General features: G+C 39.9%; 1 protein-coding gene across 5 annotated transcripts in view; it reads right to left on the reverse strand.

Moving 5' to 3' along the window:
- CYP20A1 (cytochrome P450 family 20 subfamily A member 1) overlaps window positions 1-17,641 on the reverse strand; it is an 81,730-nt gene that overhangs the window by 29,614 nt on the left and 34,475 nt on the right. For 4 of the 5 annotated variants that reach the window (XR_010341422.1, XM_064373139.1, XM_064373140.1 and 1 more), the window contains 5 exons: window positions 14,896-15,011; window positions 13,530-13,584; window positions 7,969-8,089; window positions 3,548-3,659; window positions 2,170-2,234 (listed from right to left, as the gene is read on the reverse strand). Coding sequence is in view for 4 of the 5 variants with exons in the window: in XM_064373139.1 (XP_064229209.1) it covers window positions 2,170-2,234; window positions 3,548-3,659; window positions 7,969-8,089; window positions 13,530-13,584; window positions 14,896-15,011 (469 nt within the window). In the remaining variant the exon portion in view is untranslated. The remainder of the gene's footprint in view (window positions 1-2,169; window positions 2,235-3,547; window positions 3,660-7,968; window positions 8,090-13,529; window positions 13,585-14,895; window positions 15,012-17,641) is intronic. The other variant, XM_064373141.1, reaches the window with a different exon arrangement.

Genomic DNA, 17,641 nt, shown 5'->3' on the forward strand with positions numbered 1-17,641 from the left:
TTTCCTGCTTCAGCCTCCTGAGTAGCTGGGAATAGGCACACACCACCACGCCCAGCTAATTTTTGTATTTTTAGTAGAGACAGGGTTTCACCATGTTGGCCAGGATGGTCCCAATCTCCTGACCTGGTGATCTGCCCACCTGGGCCTCCCAAAGTGCTGGGATTATAGGCATGAGCCGCAGCACCCGGCCTACTTTATTATTTCTAAATGATAGGTGCAAAATATATTTCTTGAAACTACCAAGGTATAAGATTTTAATATGAGTTATATTATTTTGTGAAATGTAAGGATAAATCATATAATGAATATTTAAATAAATTTAAGACCTGATACATGAGACCATCTTATCAATATGTGAGACATTTTATATTGCTGCTTCAACTGAAATTTATTTCCTAAAAGTGGAAGCTCCTGCCTTAAAATTATATTTATCAATTATATTACATTCAGATTTATTAATAGGTGAGAGAGGCTGGGCATAGCGGCTCATGCCTGTAATCCCAGAACTTTGGAAGGCTAAAGTGGGAGGATTGCTTGAGCCCAGGAGTTTGAGACCAGCCTGGGCAACATAGTGAGACCTCATCTCTATTGAAAATAAAAAATAAAAAATTAGTCAGGTGTGGTGGCATACACCTGTAGTTCCAGTTACTCAGGAGGCTGAGGTAGGAGCATTGCTTGAGCCCAGAGGTTGAGGCTGCAGTGAGCCCATGTTTATATCACTGCACTCCAGCCTGGGTGGCAGAGCAAGATCTTGTCTCTAAAGAAAAAATAAAAATAAAAAATAAAGTAAGGGAAATGAAGAACCTAAGAAACATTTTTTGTTCTATAGAATTTCACTCTGTAAAGTCATTGAAGAAATGCATATATTAATAAAAACAAAACAAATAACCCATGTTACCACAGAACAAAAAAATTCCTCTCAAAAACAAGTATTTTTAAGTGACTTAAACTCTGAATTTTTTAAAAAGGGAAATTCTTGGGAGCTAAGCTATGAGGATGCAAAGGCATAAATAAGAATGATATAATGGGCTTTATAGGGACTCGGGGGAAAGGGTGGGGGAATGAGGGATAAAAGACTACACATTGGGTACAGTGTACACTGCTTGGGTGATGGGTACACCAAAATCTCAGAAATCACCACCAAAGAACTTATTCATGTAACCAAACACCACCTGTTCCCCAAAAACCTATTGAAATAAAAAATAAATTTTAAAAAAAACAAAAAGAGAAGCAATAAAAATAAAGAACAGAAAAATGGACTGAAAAAAACACAAATTCTGTTTTCATTTTCTTTTTTTTTTTTTTTTGAGACAGAGTTTTGCTCTTGTTGCCCAGGCTGGAGTGCAATGGCACGATCTTGGCTCACTGTAACCTCCGTCTCCTAGGTTTAAGTGATTCTCCTGCCTCAGCCTCCCAGTAGCTGGGATTACAGGCATGTGCCACCACGCCTGGCTAATTTGTATTTTTAGTAGAGATGGGGTTTCTCCATGTTGGTCAGGCTGATCTCGAACTCCCGACCTCAGGTGATCAGCCCACCTCGGCCTCCCAAAGTGCTGGGATTACAGGCATGAGCCACCGCGTCCGGCCTGTTTTCATTTTCTTAAAACAGATGTTAATCTTACTTTTCACTTAGTATAAAAGTGGTAATGAAAAAGACAAAGAACACCAGATAGCAGATTCACATAAGAGAAAAAGCAGTGAACAGAACATATAAAGGGGATGAAGGTCAGGCTCAGTGGTGCATGCCTGTAATCCCACCACTTTGGGAGGCAGAAGTGGGAGGGTGACTTGAGCTCAGGAGTTCAAGACCAGCCTGGTCAACATGGTGAAATCCACCGCTACAAAAAGTACAAAAGTTAACCAGGCATGGCAGCATGCACCTGTAGTCCCAGCTACTCAGCTGGCTGAGGCAGAAGAATGGCTTGAGTCAGAGAGGTCAAAGCCATAGTGAGCAGTGATCACACTGCTTACTACATTCCAGCTTGGGTGACAGAGTGAGACCCTATAGTAAGAGACCTCATAAGAAAGAGAAGAAAAGGGGATTCACTGGTTTTCTTCTCTTGTATCATCACTACATATTGAATTTTCTCCTCAAAACTTAGAAAAGGATTGCAAAATGTGCAAACACAAAAAACGACAGTCACAAAGACAATGACAAATATTTCATACCTATGTGGAGATGGCCAAGTATTAGGATCCTGAAGTACCACACCAAGGGCATAAAGGACGAGGGTCTATGAAAAATAATCCAATTAGTCAAGGACTAACAGAGATAAAATGACCCACAGAAAGTTAGCTTATCCTAAACTTCTTTATATATAGATAGCGAAAACAAAACAATAATTTAAAATAATAGAAGAAACCACAAGCAATTATTTTGGTGATCTTACAATGAGGAAGGCCTCCCAAAGCATGTCACAAAATCTAGAAACCATAAAGGAATAACGGATTTAACTATATGAAAATTTAAAATCTGCATTCAATTAAAAAACAATAAAAAAATGTAAGCAACAGTAAAAGATAATAGGAAAAAATTATTTGCTATATAACGTAGTTTGTATAATATACAAAAATACATATAAGCTCACTAGAAAAATGAGTGAAAGTTATAAAGACAGAATTCACAAAAGAAAAATACAAACTTTATATATGTATGAAAAGTTGTTCAATCTCTCCAATGATGAGGGAAAAGCAAGATGCATAAAATATACACAAGACTCAAATTCAGAGGCGGTGAAGATTTGGAAAGAAAAAACATTCTTATTGTTGCTAAAAGTATAAAATGCTTTTTAGAGGACATTTTAAATTTAACATACATGTGGCCCAGTGCAGTGGCTAATGCCTATAATCACACCACTTTGGGAGGCTAAGGTCAGAGGATCACTTGAGCCCAGGAGTTGAGCCTGGGCAACATAGTGAGACCCTGTCTTTATAAAAAATAAAAAAATTTAGTGCAGCTACTTGGGACGCCAAAGTGGGAGGATCACTTGAGCCTGGGAAGTTGGTAACGCAGCAAGACCCTATCTAAAAATAATAATAATTGAACATACACAAGGACTTTGACACAAAAACCCCATGTCTAAGACTCTACTCAATACCTGTACCAGTAAATAATAAAAAAATTAATGTCAAACAAAATTTCCATTAGCAGGGGCTGCTTAAATAAACTATGGTGGACGGGCGTGGTGTCTCATGCCTGTCATCCCAGCACTTTGGAGGCTGAAGTGGGTGGCAGATCACCTGGGGTTGGGAGTCCAAGACCAGCTTGGCCAACACAGTGAAACCCCATCTCTAACAAAAATACAAAAATTAGCTGGGTGTGGCAGCAGGTGCCTGCAATCCCTGCTACTTGGGAGGCTGAAACAGGAGCATTGCTTGAATTCAGGAAGCAGAGCTTGCAGTGAGCTGAGGTCGCACCTTTGAACTGCAGCCTGGGTGACAAGAGCGAAACTCCATCTAAACACACACACACACACACACACACACGCACCCCCAAAAGAGTTGAGAAGAATAAATGAATGAATTAAACATATTAAATGTTTTCTACCTCTCTAGGAATAATAAATTGGTCAATTTTTCCTTCAATATCTTGAAGCCGGGCAGAAACTGGGGTCAGTTTGGCAGTTCGAACAGTTTCACAAAGCACATGCCGACAATACCTGTTTAAAAAAATTTTTTTTGAAGACGTTTATTTTGGGAGGCAGTTAGAAATGTACATACATTTAAAAAACGTTCTTCAACAACTTCTCAGACATTCCCAACTTGAAATAATCCCATCATAATTCTTATCTGCTTAAAGATATGTTATATATTAGAGGTATATAGTTAACATTTTGTAAATTTTAAAATAAACACATTTTTGTAAGATTTGTTATAAATCTGTATATAACTCTAGGTAGATAAAGATTTAAACAAATAAAAAAACACTTCTAAAAGTACCAGAAGAAAACTCAATATAATGTTTCTAAAAAGGTTATTTTTAGCATGACATAATGACAGAAAATTATAAAAATATAAATAACCTAACTAGAGAAACATTTTGTTTACATATTTCTAAAGAAAACTGAGAAAAATATTTTCACTAAATATATCCCTAATGTATACAAGCATTTCAAAAGTAATTAAAATAATCCAACAACCCCATAGAAACAGGGAGAATACAAAAAACAATTCAGAAAAACATATGAATGGCCTCAAGACATATGAAATGATACTCAACTTCATTAACAACTTAAAGATTGGCAATCATAGCAGTTTTTTTTACTTGCCAGATTGACAAAGATGAAAAAGAATGACAGCAGATACTACCAGAAAAAGACAGAGAAAAAGACATTCTCATATTCAGTTGGTGGCAATATAAACTGGTACAACCTTTCAGAAGCGTAATTTGGCAATATACATCAAACTCTTAAGTGTGCATCACAATAAGAAGAATAAAAACTAAAATGTATTGCAATCTTGCTATGAGTCAGTTCACTTAAATACTTTATATACAGGATCTTATTGAATCCTTACAAGAAACCCATGGGTGCTATTATTACTCTAATTTTACAGATTAAAATCAGAGGCAGTTATTTAAGATTACATAGCAGGTAAGCTGTGTTGACAGGATTCAAATACATGTATGTCTTACTCTATGGCTTCTAATCTTAACCACTGTCCTACTCCATACATCCTTCAACTAGAAGCTTACTTCTAGGACCTTATTATACAGAATTACTTGAAAATATTAGTAAAGATGTAAGCACAGAAGTGTTAATTGTTTATAACATCAAAAACAACAAAATCAAAAGGGGAAACATTCTTCCTTCCTTTCCTCTGTACAAATATTGATTGCATACCTACTACATGTGAAACACTGTGCTAGATACTGAGCTACAACAATGAACAAGAGATACACCATCAAAGGGGTTCAGAATCTAGTTGGCAGGGAGGATAGACTGGATGGGACATAAAGGATGAACAATTAAACAAGCATAGTACATGTTATGATAAAGGAAGTTCAGGGTATTATTGGAACATAAGGCAGGAGCAGCTACTCTAGGGAAAGGGCTTTGTAGAGAAATAAACACAGGCTTGGCTGGGCATGGTGGCTCAAGTCTTTAATCCCAGCACTTTGGGAGCCAGAGGCACCTGAGGTCAGGAGTTCCAGACCAGCTTGGTATTAGCTGGGCGTGGTGGTACATGCCTGTAATCCCAACTACTTGGAAGGCTGAGGCATGAGAATCATTTGAACCCAGGAGGTGGAGGCTGCAGTGAGCAGCTGAGATCGCGCCACTGTAATCCCGCTGGGTGACAGAGACTGCATCTCAAAAAAAAAAAAAAGAGCCGGGCGCGGTGGCTCACGCCTGTAATCCCAGCACTTTGGGAGGCCAAGGCGGGTGGATCATGAGGTCGAGAGATCAAGACCATCCTGGTCAACATGGTGAAACCCAGTCTCTACTAAAAATACAAAAAATTAGCTGGGCATGGTGGCGTGCGCCTGTAATCCCAGCTACTCAGGAGGCTGAGGCAGGAGAATTGCCTGAACCCAGGAGGCGGAGGTTGTGGTGAGCCGAGATTGTGCCATTGCACTCCAGCCTGGGTAACAAGAGCGAAACTCCGTCTCAAAAAAAAAAAAAAAAAGAGAGAGAGAGAGAGAAAGAAAGAAACACAGGCTGAAACCTGAAAAAAAAAAAAATCAAACCATCGCCAACAATTAAAAAAAAAACCCCACCCCAAAACCAAAAACCCAAACCCGGATTTAGTTAAAGCCAAGACAGGAGATAAGAAACAAGACTTTCAGTAGCGCTAAATTGGAAGCTATGAAGAGGCATAAGTGAGGATAAGGTGGGAGAAGTATACAAGGTCCAGCTTTTGAAATGCTTCAAAAGCTGTACAGAGAGTTTAAACTTTTTAATATTGTTTATTTACTTATTTATTTTTAAGAGACAGGTTCTTGCTCTGTTGCCCAGGCTGGAGTGCAGTGACACTCCCTATCATGCTGCAGCCTCAATCTCCCAAGCTCAAGTGATCCTCCCACCTCAGCCTCCCTAGTAGTTGTGACCAAAGGCACATACCTTTATGTCTGGCTAATTTTTAAATATTCTGTAAAGACAGGCTCCCACTATGTTGCTCTGAATGGTCTCAAACTCCTGGGCTCAAGCAATCCTCCAGTCTCAGCCTCCCAAATTGCTGGGATCATAAGCACGAGTCACTGCACCCAGCCCAATTGTTATGTGCTTAAGGGTACATTTACAAAGGACCTTCACCTTCTATTTCATATATTTCTATATGATAAAAACGTCAAAAGACAACTAGTATTACTTTTAAAATAAGTTATATTCAATGTAATAGATAAAACTTCCAACATTTAAAAGCCTCCCAGTTCTTTCCAGTGGCTATCTTTTGTTTTCTTGTTTTTTTTTTTTTGAGGTAAGGTCTCACTGTCATCCAGGATGGAGTGTAGTGGTGTGACAATAGTTCACTGCATCCTGGACTTCTGGGCTTTGATTCTCCTGTCTCAGCCTCCTTTGTGACTGGGACTACAGGCATGCACTACCATGCCTGGTAATTTTTTTGTATTTTTTTTTTAGAAATGGGGTTTTGCCATGTTGCTCTGGCTGGTCTTGCATTCTTGGGCTCAGGTGATCCTCTCGCCTTGGCCTCCCAAATTGGTGGGATTACAGGTGTGAGCCAACGCGCCCAGCCACTCTATCTTTTCTATAGCTGATTTTATGCTCCAAGGTAGGATTGCTTGCCAGCCAGTCTCAGACTTCTAACTCCTAAGCAGTCACAGTTGCAACAACAACAAAAAAAAATACCTTTAATTAAGGTACAGTTATATGCAATAGAATTAACCCATTCTACCTGTACAGTTTGAATTTTAATAATGGTATACAATTGTGTAACTATAACTACAAACAATATATAAGATAGCTTCTTCATCCTAAAAATTTTCCTCATGTCTCTTTGTAGTTGATCCTGTCCCCATTCCTATCCCCCAACATCAATCTGCTTTTTATCACCACAGTTTGCCTTTTCTGGAATTTCACATAAATGAAATCATATAGTAGCCAGTATTTTGTTTCACTTCTTTCACTTAAATCACTTAGATTTATCTTAGTGTTACACACAACATATCTTGTGTGTATTGATACGATGTTCCTTTTTATTACTTGTAGTATTCCATGGTATGGTTACACCACAATTTGTTTATCTATTTACCAGCTGAACATCTGAACTGCTTCCAATTTTGGGCTATTTTGAATAATACTGCTACGAATATTTGCACACAGGTCTTTATGTAGTCATGTTTTCATTTATCTTGGATTGCAATTCCAAGGAGTGGAACTGCTGGATCATAGGATAAGTGTATGTATAACTTTTTATGAGCCTACTATATCGTTTTCTTTTCTTTTGAGACAGGGTCTCACTCTGTAACCCAGGCTGGAATGCAGTAATGCAAACACTGTAGCCTCGACCTTCTGAGCTCAGGTGATCCTCCCATCTTAAGTCTCTTGAGTAGCTCCGACCGCAGGCTTGTGCCAGCACACCTGGCCGATATTTTGTATTTTTTATAGAGAGGGGGTTTTGCCATGTTGCCCAGGCTGGAACTACTGGGCTTACGTGATCCACCTGTCTCAGCCTCCCAAAGTGCTGGGATTACAGGTATGAGCCACAACACCTGGCCAAGCCTACCATATTATTATCTAATATGGCTGTACTATTTTTTATTGCCATCAACGAAGTATGGGTGTCACACTTGCTTGACTTCATTAGCACTATGTCACAGGCTAAGTTAAACGTTTCCCACACTACCTTATGATTTTAAAAAGCAGATTCATTTACGTAATAAAATCTACATATTAATACTTTAAGTCCCAAAAAATATATAGCTTTCATAGATAGTAACATTAGCATTAAATTAGATAAATCAGTTCAAATTTACCTTTTTATAATATCCTCTTCTTTTTATTGTGTTCTTACCTGAGCTGCTCAATTTTCTCTGGAGTAATAGGACCATTCCCAAAAACTTGGTCTAACTCTTCATATAATTTTTTTTGAACTTCTTCAGAGGTGGTTAAAAAACAGATTGCCCAGGTACACACTAGGTGAAACATTATATGAATAACAATGAAAACAGCTAACTCATGGCTTGGGTATAGAGTAAGAAAAAACTAATTATTTGGTTTGGGGATTTTGTATTTGCTTCTTTTCCCCTATAATATAGAAGATACATAAGTGCTACCAAAAAGTAAAATTCTTCACAGGGTTTGCATTTCACTGAATGGAACATCAATATTTACAGAATGCCCTCCGACAGACATAGTGCAATCTAGATGCCTCCTTTTTTTCTTTCTTTTTTTTTTTTTTTGAGACAAGGTCTTAAGGCTGGAGTGCAGTGGCACGATCTCAGCTCACTGCAATCTCTGCCCCCCAGATTCAAGCAATTCTCCTGCCTCAGTCTCCCTAGTAGCTAGGATTACAGGCACCTGCCACCATGCCCAGCTAAGTTTGTATTTTTTGGTAGAGACAGGGTTTCACCATGTTGGCCAGGCTGGTCTTGAACTCCTGACCTCAGGTGATCCACCTGCCTCGGCCTCCCTAAGTGCTGGGATTACAGGTTTGAGCCACCTCACCTGGCCCAGATGCCTCCTTTCATAAAACTGGTAAGTAACTGGAGCTACTTAATTTTACCTTAGGTAAAATAGTTATGATAATAAATAAATTTCATATCTGTAGGAATGCTCAATGTTGGCTATTGCAATGGATTATCTGATTCACTCAATCTTATACAAAAAGCTGATTTAGAGTTCACTTAGGGGCACTAATGAAATGATTCAGACAAATCAAGCTAGCAGATTTATCAATAAATCAATACTCTAAAATTTTTACTTGTGATGGTAAATACACTGGCTTAAAATTTGTGACTGGTTATTGCTTAGAACAGTGGTTCTCAACCAGGCATGGTGGCTCACACCTGTAACCCCAGTACTTTGGGAGGGGATCGTGCAGAGGGGATCATTTTGGGAGGGGATCTGAAGCTGGCAGATTGCTTGGGCTAAAGAGTTCATGACTAGTCTGGGCAATATGGCAAAACTCCATCTCTACAAAATCCTCAAAAGTCAGCTGGGCATGGTGGTATGTGCCTGTAGTCCTAGCTACCTGGGAGGCTGGAATGGGATGATCGCTTCTTCCCAGGAGGTTGAGGCTAAAGTGAGCTGTGACTGTGCTACTGCACTCCACCCTAGGCAAGTGAGACCCTGTCTCAAAAAAAGAAAAGTGGTTCTCATAAACCACCTGGGAGATGGTTGATGCTATAACCTCACATTCACATATTCTGATTCAGTATGTTGTGGTAATGTCCAAACATCTATACTTTTTTTCATTTTTACTTTTTATTTTTTTTGTCACTTTCCTTGTGTCCTCTCATGTAAACATCTGTACTTTTAACAAATGCAATATCACACTTATTTCACTTAACACCAAAATGGGAAGATCACTGGCTCACGGCTTACTTTAGCTTAAACTGGTTCATGGATTATATTCACCGAGGAAATAAAAATGTAAAGCAATTACATGATGAGAAAAAAACAGAGGAAAAAGAGTAGTTATATTTCCTTTAGTAATCCACTAGGATTATAACTGCTAAAAGAATGGAAACTTCTGAACATATATACTATCTCTTTCCCTAGAATATATTTGAGCTGACACCACCTTGTAGCTTGATTGTTCCTGTGTCAAATACTTTTTAATATGCTTATAGTTACCTGTACCTTTACTTACCAATGATCTCTTTCCTGAGCTAAGAGTTAACTTAAACTTATCTCAAAGTTAATTTATTTAAAAATGTTTGCCTGATTCACCTTATTACCCATATTGTTATTATTAAAATCAGTAGTTACCTGGTACTCCATTACTCTGATTAGTTTTCTTACATCCAGAGTTCACAAAACACATGAGTGACTGCCTGTCCTTAACTTTTCCCTACATATGCCTTTTCATCATGGCTTTGAGTGAACTAGAGAATTTCTATTTTACAAGTGATATGAAAACTTGTGCAGTGCACAATATGTATGTTATATAATTTTACAACATACAGTAATATACAACTGAAGGATTTACCATAAAGATTTTCATACAGCAGTCACTCATCAACTCTGCTTGACTGTATTATCACTTAAAATTAATATAACAGGCCAGGCGCAGTGGCTTATGCCTATAATCCCAGCACTTTGGGAGGCTGAGGTGGGCAGATCATGAGGTCAAGAGATTGAGACCATCCTGGCCAACACGGTGAAATCCCGTCTCTACTAAAAATACAAAAATTATCTGGGCGTTGTGGCACGTGCCTGTAGTCCCAGCTACTTGGAAGGCTGAGGCAGGAGAATTGCTTGAACCCAGGAGGTGGAGATTGCAGGGAACTGAGATTGTGCCGCTGCACTCCAGCCTGGAGACAGAGCGAGACTCTGTCTCTAAATAATAATAATAAAGCAATATGAACTTAATAATCTTACATTGGCTGGGCATGGCGGCTCACGCCTGTAATCCCAACACTTTGGGAGGCTGAGGCGGGTGGATCACAGGTCAGGAGTTTCAGATCAGCCTGGCCAAAATAGTGAAACCTCCTCTCTACTAAAAACACAAAAAATTGGCCAGGTGTGGTGGTGGGTGCCTGTAGTCCCAGCTACTTGGGAGGCTGAGGCAGGAGAATCGCTTGAACCCGGGAGGTAGTGGTTGCAGTGAGCCAAGATTACACTACTGCATTCCATCCTGGGTGACAAAGTGAGACTCCATCTCCAAAAAACAAACAACACTCACATTGACTTTTTGTTTGTGGGTTTTTTTTTTTTAAGATAGGGTCACGCTCTGTCACCCAGGCTGGAGTGCAGTGGCAGTGATTATGGCTCACTTGAGGTCTGTAATCCCAGCTACTCAGGAAGCTGAGGCAAGAGAATCGCTTGAACTAAGGAGGTGGAGGTTGCAGTGACCTGAGATCATGCCACTGCACTTCAGCCTTTTAAAGAAAGTTTCCTTAAACATTAAGGAATATAAATGAAATCCTTTAAATAAACATAAATTTTCTTCCTTTTTTTTTTTTTCAGACACTCCAGCCTGGCTGACAAGAGCAAAACTCCATCTAAACAAAAAAAGCTTGATTATTTTTGACATATGCTTACCTAAATTCAATTTAATCTATAGTATCTGGAAATTTCTACATGTCAAAGAAGAAACATTTATGAGAAGTTTACATTTGTACTCATCTTTTTTTTTTTTTAGATGGAGTCTCATCTCACTCTGTGGTCCAGGCTGGAATGCAATGACACGATCTCGGCTCACTGCAACATCCGCCGCCCAGGTTCAAGCAATTCTCCTGCCTCAGTCTCCCAACTAGCTGGGATTACGGGCTCTGGCCACCATGCCCAGCTAATTTTTGTATTTTTAGTAGTGACGCAGTGACAAGGTTTCACTGTCTTGGCCAGGCTGGTCTTGAACTCCTAACCTCATGATCCACCCGCCTTGGCCTCCCAAAGTGCTGGGATTACAGATATGAGCCACGGCGCCTGGCCTGTACTCATCATTTTAAAGAAAGCTTCCTTAAACATTAAGGAATAAATGAAAACCTTCAAGTAAACATAAATTTTCTAAAATTTAAATTGATGTCCTTATATATATATATATATATATTTTTTTTTTTTTTTTTGAGACAGAGTCTTGCTGTGTTGCCCAGGCTGGAGTGCAGTGGCACAATCTCAGCTCACTGCAACTTCTACCTCCCAGGTTCAAGCGATTCTCCTGCCTCAGCCTCCTAAGTAGCTGGGACTACGGGTGCATGCCACCATGCCAGGGTAATTTTTGTGTTTTTAGTAGATACGCGGTTTCACTATGTCGGCCAGGCTGGTCTTGAACTCCTGATCTCGTGATCCACCTGCCTTGGCCTCCCAAAGTACTGGGATTACAGGCATGAGCCACTGTGCCCAGCCTCCTTTTGTTTTTTGACTGGGTCTCACTCTGTCACACAGGCAAGAGTTCAGTGGTTCAATCATGGCTCACTGCGACCTCAACCTCCTGGGCTTAAGTGATCCTCCCACCTTAGCTCCCAAGTAACTGGGATTACAGCTGTGCACCACCAGGTCTGGCTAATTTTTGAATTTTTTGTAGAGATGGGGTTCCGCCCTGTTGTCCAGGCTGGTCTCAAATTCCTGGGCTCCAGTGATTCATCTACCTTGGCCCCCCAGAGTGCTGGCATTATAGGTGTGAGCCACCTTGTCTGGCCCCCAATACTTCCTTTAAGTATTTTTATCTTAGTATATTTTTATGCCTATAGAAGTATTTTTATAAATACTATAGAAATGAATGGTATACCACCAATCTAAAAACCAGGAAAGGAACCTAGAAACATAACAAATATTTTACAATTTTACATAAAAATCACTTTGAATTCCAATGAGAGGAGTTCTTTTAAATCCTCTCTGTGGCCTATATACTCTGTTGGTAGACCTTAATAATAGCAGACTGACTTGGAGTCAATGTGAAAAGCAGCAGCAGGAAATGAAAAAGTTCACTGTTATGGCTGGAAAGGTGTCAACAGCAGTTCATTTTAAAGGAATAAACTAGAATTCACAAGCCATAAAATGTGTCAAGAAATTTATGGCAATTTTCAGAAGTGGCTTTAAGCACTTGGGGTTAAGAAAAAAAAGCACCTATGTGAGTGAGCCCTTTAAAACAAGACTAAAAAAGAGGGAAAATAAATTATAAAGAAGTCCTCTAAACAGTGTTTTATTTTTGTTTGCTTTCAGACAGTCTTGGTCTGTTGCTCAGCCTGAAATGCTATGGTGCGATCATCACTCATTGTTGGGCTCAAGTGATCTTGCCTCAGCTTCCTGAGTAGCTGGAACCACAGGCGTGTGCCACCACACCCAGCTAGTTTTTATTTTTAGCAGAGACGAGATCTTACTATGTTGCCCAGCCTGGTCTCGAATTCCTGGGCTCAAGCGATCCTCCTGCTCTAGACTCCCAAAGTGCTGGGATTACAGGTGTGAGTCACCATGCCTGGCCTTGTTTCTTTTTGTTGTTGTTGTTGTTGTTGTTTTGAGACAAAGTCTCGCTCTGTTGCCAGGCTGGAGTGTAGTGGCGCAATCTCAACTCACTGCAACCTCCACCTCGTGATCTGCCTGCCTCGGCCTCCCAAAGTGCTGGGATTACAGGCGTGAGCCACCGTGCCTGGCCACTGTTTGGTTTTCTTTTGAGACAGGGTCTCACTCTGTTGCTCAGGCTGGAGTGCAATGGTGCATTCACAGCTCACTGTAGCCTCCATCCTCCTAATTCAGCCTCTTGAGTAGCTGAGACTACAGACACTGGTCATCATGCTCAATTAATTTTTTTTTGTAGAGAGAGGGTCTCTGTTTTCTAGGCTGTCCTCCAATTCCTGGCCTCAAGCAATCCTTCTACCTCAGCCTCCCAAAGTGTTGGGATTACAGGTATAAGCCACTGCTCAGCCTGTATATTTAGTAATCCATCTGAAAAAGAAATCAATTTATACTTACATTTTGCAGTTATTATGCAACTGGCCAGAGAAAATATCATACTGTCTTCTAGGATCTAGGAAACAAAACTAAGTTTAAAAAGTGTGAAAAATGTAAGGTAGCCTATATTAGGCCCTGCTAAAATAATCTAGAGCATAAAATTAGGGTCAATGAAAAAAAGTATATTATTTCATTATGATGTTTTCATTAAAACAAAAAATAAAAATCTGTATAATGTCAATGCCAAGCTAAATACCACATTGCTTTTTAAAAATATTTTTAAAATTGATATAAGTTGCATGTATTTTGGGAGTACAAATGATATTTTGGTACATGTATCCAACGTGTAATGATCAAATCAGGGTATTTGTTGTGAATATTACTGGTTCATGATATACTGTGGCAAATAAACTCAGTCCTATTTTTCTCACTTAGCCTGGTAAACAGCAGTGAAGCCTCAGAAATAGGACAGATCTCATCACTGTCTTGGAAGCCTAATTCAATGTCTGCACCAACATATACCAAACTACTTCTGGCTACAAGGACTTGCATGTGTAGAGTGGGGCAGAAGATTCCTACAATTAAGAGGTGTGACAATAACGATTCACCTCATTGGCCTGAGAATACCACAAATGCAGTGGTATGCTGGTGGTATTGTGAACAAGACACGCTGCCATACCTGGTCACGTAAAGTGATTTAGTCTAATACAACTAACACAAGTCCTTCTCCTCTTTTGTAATTCAGGGTCAATTTAATAATATTAAATAATAGACAGCTGCCTCAAAGAGTGAAATAATAGAGACCAAGTACTCGTACTACCAATGATGTACAATAAAAGATGCACAATGCAGCCAGGCATGGTGGCTCATGCCTGTAATCCCAACACTTTGGGAGGCCAAGGAGGGCAGATCATGAGGTCAAGAGCATCCTGGCCAACATAGTGGAACTCTGTCTCTACTAAAAATACAAAAAAATTAGCTGGGTGTGGTGGCGTGTGCCTGCAGTCCCAGCTACTTGAAAGGCTGAGGCAGGAGAAATCACCTGAACCTGGGAGGCGGAGGCTACAGTGGGACAAGATCGTGCCACTATACTCTAGCCTGGCAACAGTGAGACTCCGTCTCAAAAAAAAAAAAAAAAAAAATGTACAATGCTTCTTTAAGCCAGTATCTGGATTAAAGTGAATGAAAAGCACACTCTGTATATGTGCTATTATTATTATTAGTTTTTATAGATGGCATCTTGTTATATTGCCGAAGTAGGCCTTGATCTCTTGGGTTCAAGTGATCCTCCCACCTTAGCCGCTCAAGTAGCTGGGACTGTAGTCATGAGCCACTGTGCCTGGCTGTGGCTTATTTTTTACCGATAGACATTTAACAATTACATCACCTGTTGGTCATTAAGGTTCCCCTGTACTAAGGAGTCAATGAAAACATGTTGACTGAAGTTCCTTCCTTTTCGTTCTTTTATGATGTTCCTTAAAATAGACTCCAGTTGCATAAGGGCTTACAGAAAAAAACAAAATGATTTTAGAATATATGCATTAATGGAGATTGAACTTTTAAAAAATAATTCTGCACAATGTTACTATGCACAGAAGAAAACCTTCAAAGTTAGTAACCAACAACAAAGAAAGCTAATTTATGTTTAAACGCCTCTATTCTCCTCCTCCTTTTTGCCAAATTTAACATACATACAAAAAAGTGCACAAAGCATATAAGTACAGTTTAAGGAATAATTATAAATCACCACCACCCCGGTCAAGAAGTTGAACAATGCCAGCACTTCACTTTTTCTTTTTATTTATTTTATTTTTTAGTCAGAGTCTTGCTCTGTTGCCTACGCTGGAGTGTAGTGGTGTAATCTTGGCTCACTACAGCCTTGACTTCCCAGGCTCAGATGATTCTCCTATCTCAGCCTCCCGAATAGCTGGGACTACAGGCATGCTACCATGCCCAGCTAATTTTTGTATTTTTGGTAGAGATGAGGTTTCACCATGTTGGCCAGGCTGGTCTCAAACTCACGGGCTCAAGCAATCCACCCATCTCAGCCTCTAAAGTGCTAGGATTACAGGCGTGAGCCACCACATCCAGCCTAATACCAGCACTTTAAAGGCCTCCAAACACATAAGCCTTTCTCCCTTGCTATCACTCCGATCCTTCCTTCTAAATTCTGTCTTCTTTACTCCATTCCTTCTCCCAAATCAGGAATCACTTATTTAGGGATAGAAACAAGATGTGAAATAACCAGAAAAGTAAATTTCTAAAAATCTGAAAGAGGCTGGGTGTGGTGGCTCATGCCTGTAATCCCATCAAGATGGTAAAACCCCATCTCTACTAAAAATATAAAAATTAGCTGAGCATGGTGGCAGGTGCCTGTAATCCCAGCTATTTAGAAGGCTGAGGCAGGAGAATTGCTTGAACCTGGGCAGCAGAGGTTGCAGTGAGCTGAGATTGCACCACTGTACTCCAGCCTGGGCAACAGAGTGAGACTCCATCTCAATAAATAAAATAAAAGACATAAACAACTGATATCCAATGGCCCATAAAATTATCCACAAATACATTTCAGTCTTCATCTTATTTGACCTATCATACCACTGATGATGTAACGTATTCCCCAAGAAACACTTTTTCATGTGGCTCCCAGGAGTTTACTCCCCTAGACTCCACACTTCCCTCCCACTTTACTGCCTGCTCATTTTGTCTCCTTTTATGATTCTTTTTCAATCTCTTGAATTTTTCAGTAATGAAATGTTCAAGGACAGGGCTCAGTTTTGGGACCTCTTCTCTTTTTGTGTCTATATTCACTACCTGGTGATCTTTAATCTCAAGGCTTTCAATGCAGTATATGTACCACACACTTCCAAATCTGTATTTCTAGTCAGGACTTCTTTCTCTTCAGCTCCAGACTCATATTTCTCTCTCTTTTTTTTTTTTTTTTTTTTTGAGATGGAGTCTTGCCCTGTCGCCCAGACTGGAGTGCAATGGTGTGATCTTGGCTCACTGCAACCTCTGCCTCCTGGGTTCAAACAATTCTCCTGCCTCTCAGTCTCCTGAGTAGCTGGGATTACAGGCACCCACCACCATGCCCGGCTAATTTTTGTATTTTTATTAGAGACAGGGTTTCACCATGTTGGCCAGGGTGGTCTTGAACTACTGACCTCGTGATCCACCTGCCTCAGCCTCCCAAAGTGCTGGGATTACAGGCGTGAGCCACTGCACCCAGCCTCATATATCTAATTCTAATAAAAACTCAACCTCTGGATTTGGATGTCTGAAACATACCAAACATACTGAACTCAAGCTTTCCTCCAAAACCTGGATCTTCTCAGTCTTCCCCATCTTATTTCTTGACAACCTCCTTTTACAATTAGGCTGAAAACCTTGGTGTCTCCCTCTCCCTTATACCTTAATTATAATCTGTCAGTCAATGTTGGTAAGTCTATCTTCAATGTACCAAATTATTTTCTTACTCCTTTTTTTCCCTTATTCTGTATTTTCTGTTGCCTGCCACTTGGTCCAAGCCACATTCTCTCTCAAGCCTGGTTCACTCCAATAGCCCTCTGACTAGTTTCCCTGCTTTTGCTCTGGGCCCATTCAGTCTATCATACCAGCCAAAGTGATCCTTTTATAACATAACTCAGATTGTAACTCTGCTCAAAGCCTGCCAGTGACTTCCTATCTCATAGTAACAACCTAGTCACACAATGGTCTCTAAGCCATACAAAACCCCGTCCTCTCTCCAGTGTTTCTCGCCTCATCTCCTTCTGCTCCTCTTCTTACTCACTTCACTCCAGCCATACTGACCTTCCTATTGTACTTCAAATACAGCAGGAAGAGTCCTACTTCAAGGACTCTGTAATTACTTTTCCTCTACATGTAATATTCTTCAGTTGAACATCTGGGTATCCAGATGTTCTGCATGACTGGTTTCATCTCTTGCAAGTATTTACTCAAAAGTCACCTCACCTTGGTGAGGCCTTTCCTAATAATTACTTAAAATAGCAACCTCCCAACCCCCTGCACTCCCTATCCCCTTCTGGTTTTATTTTTCTCTATAGCATTTTTCACCTTTTAATGTACTATTCAATTTACTTATTTAGATTACTGTCTGTTTCTTCCCACTAGAATGT

The sequence above is a fragment of the Aotus nancymaae genome, unplaced genomic scaffold (genome assembly GCF_030222135.1).
Source record: "Aotus nancymaae isolate 86718 unplaced genomic scaffold, 86718_ANA_hifiasm-v0.15.2.pri h1tg000008l, whole genome shotgun sequence".
Classification (NCBI taxonomy): domain Eukaryota; kingdom Metazoa; phylum Chordata; class Mammalia; order Primates; family Aotidae; genus Aotus; species Aotus nancymaae.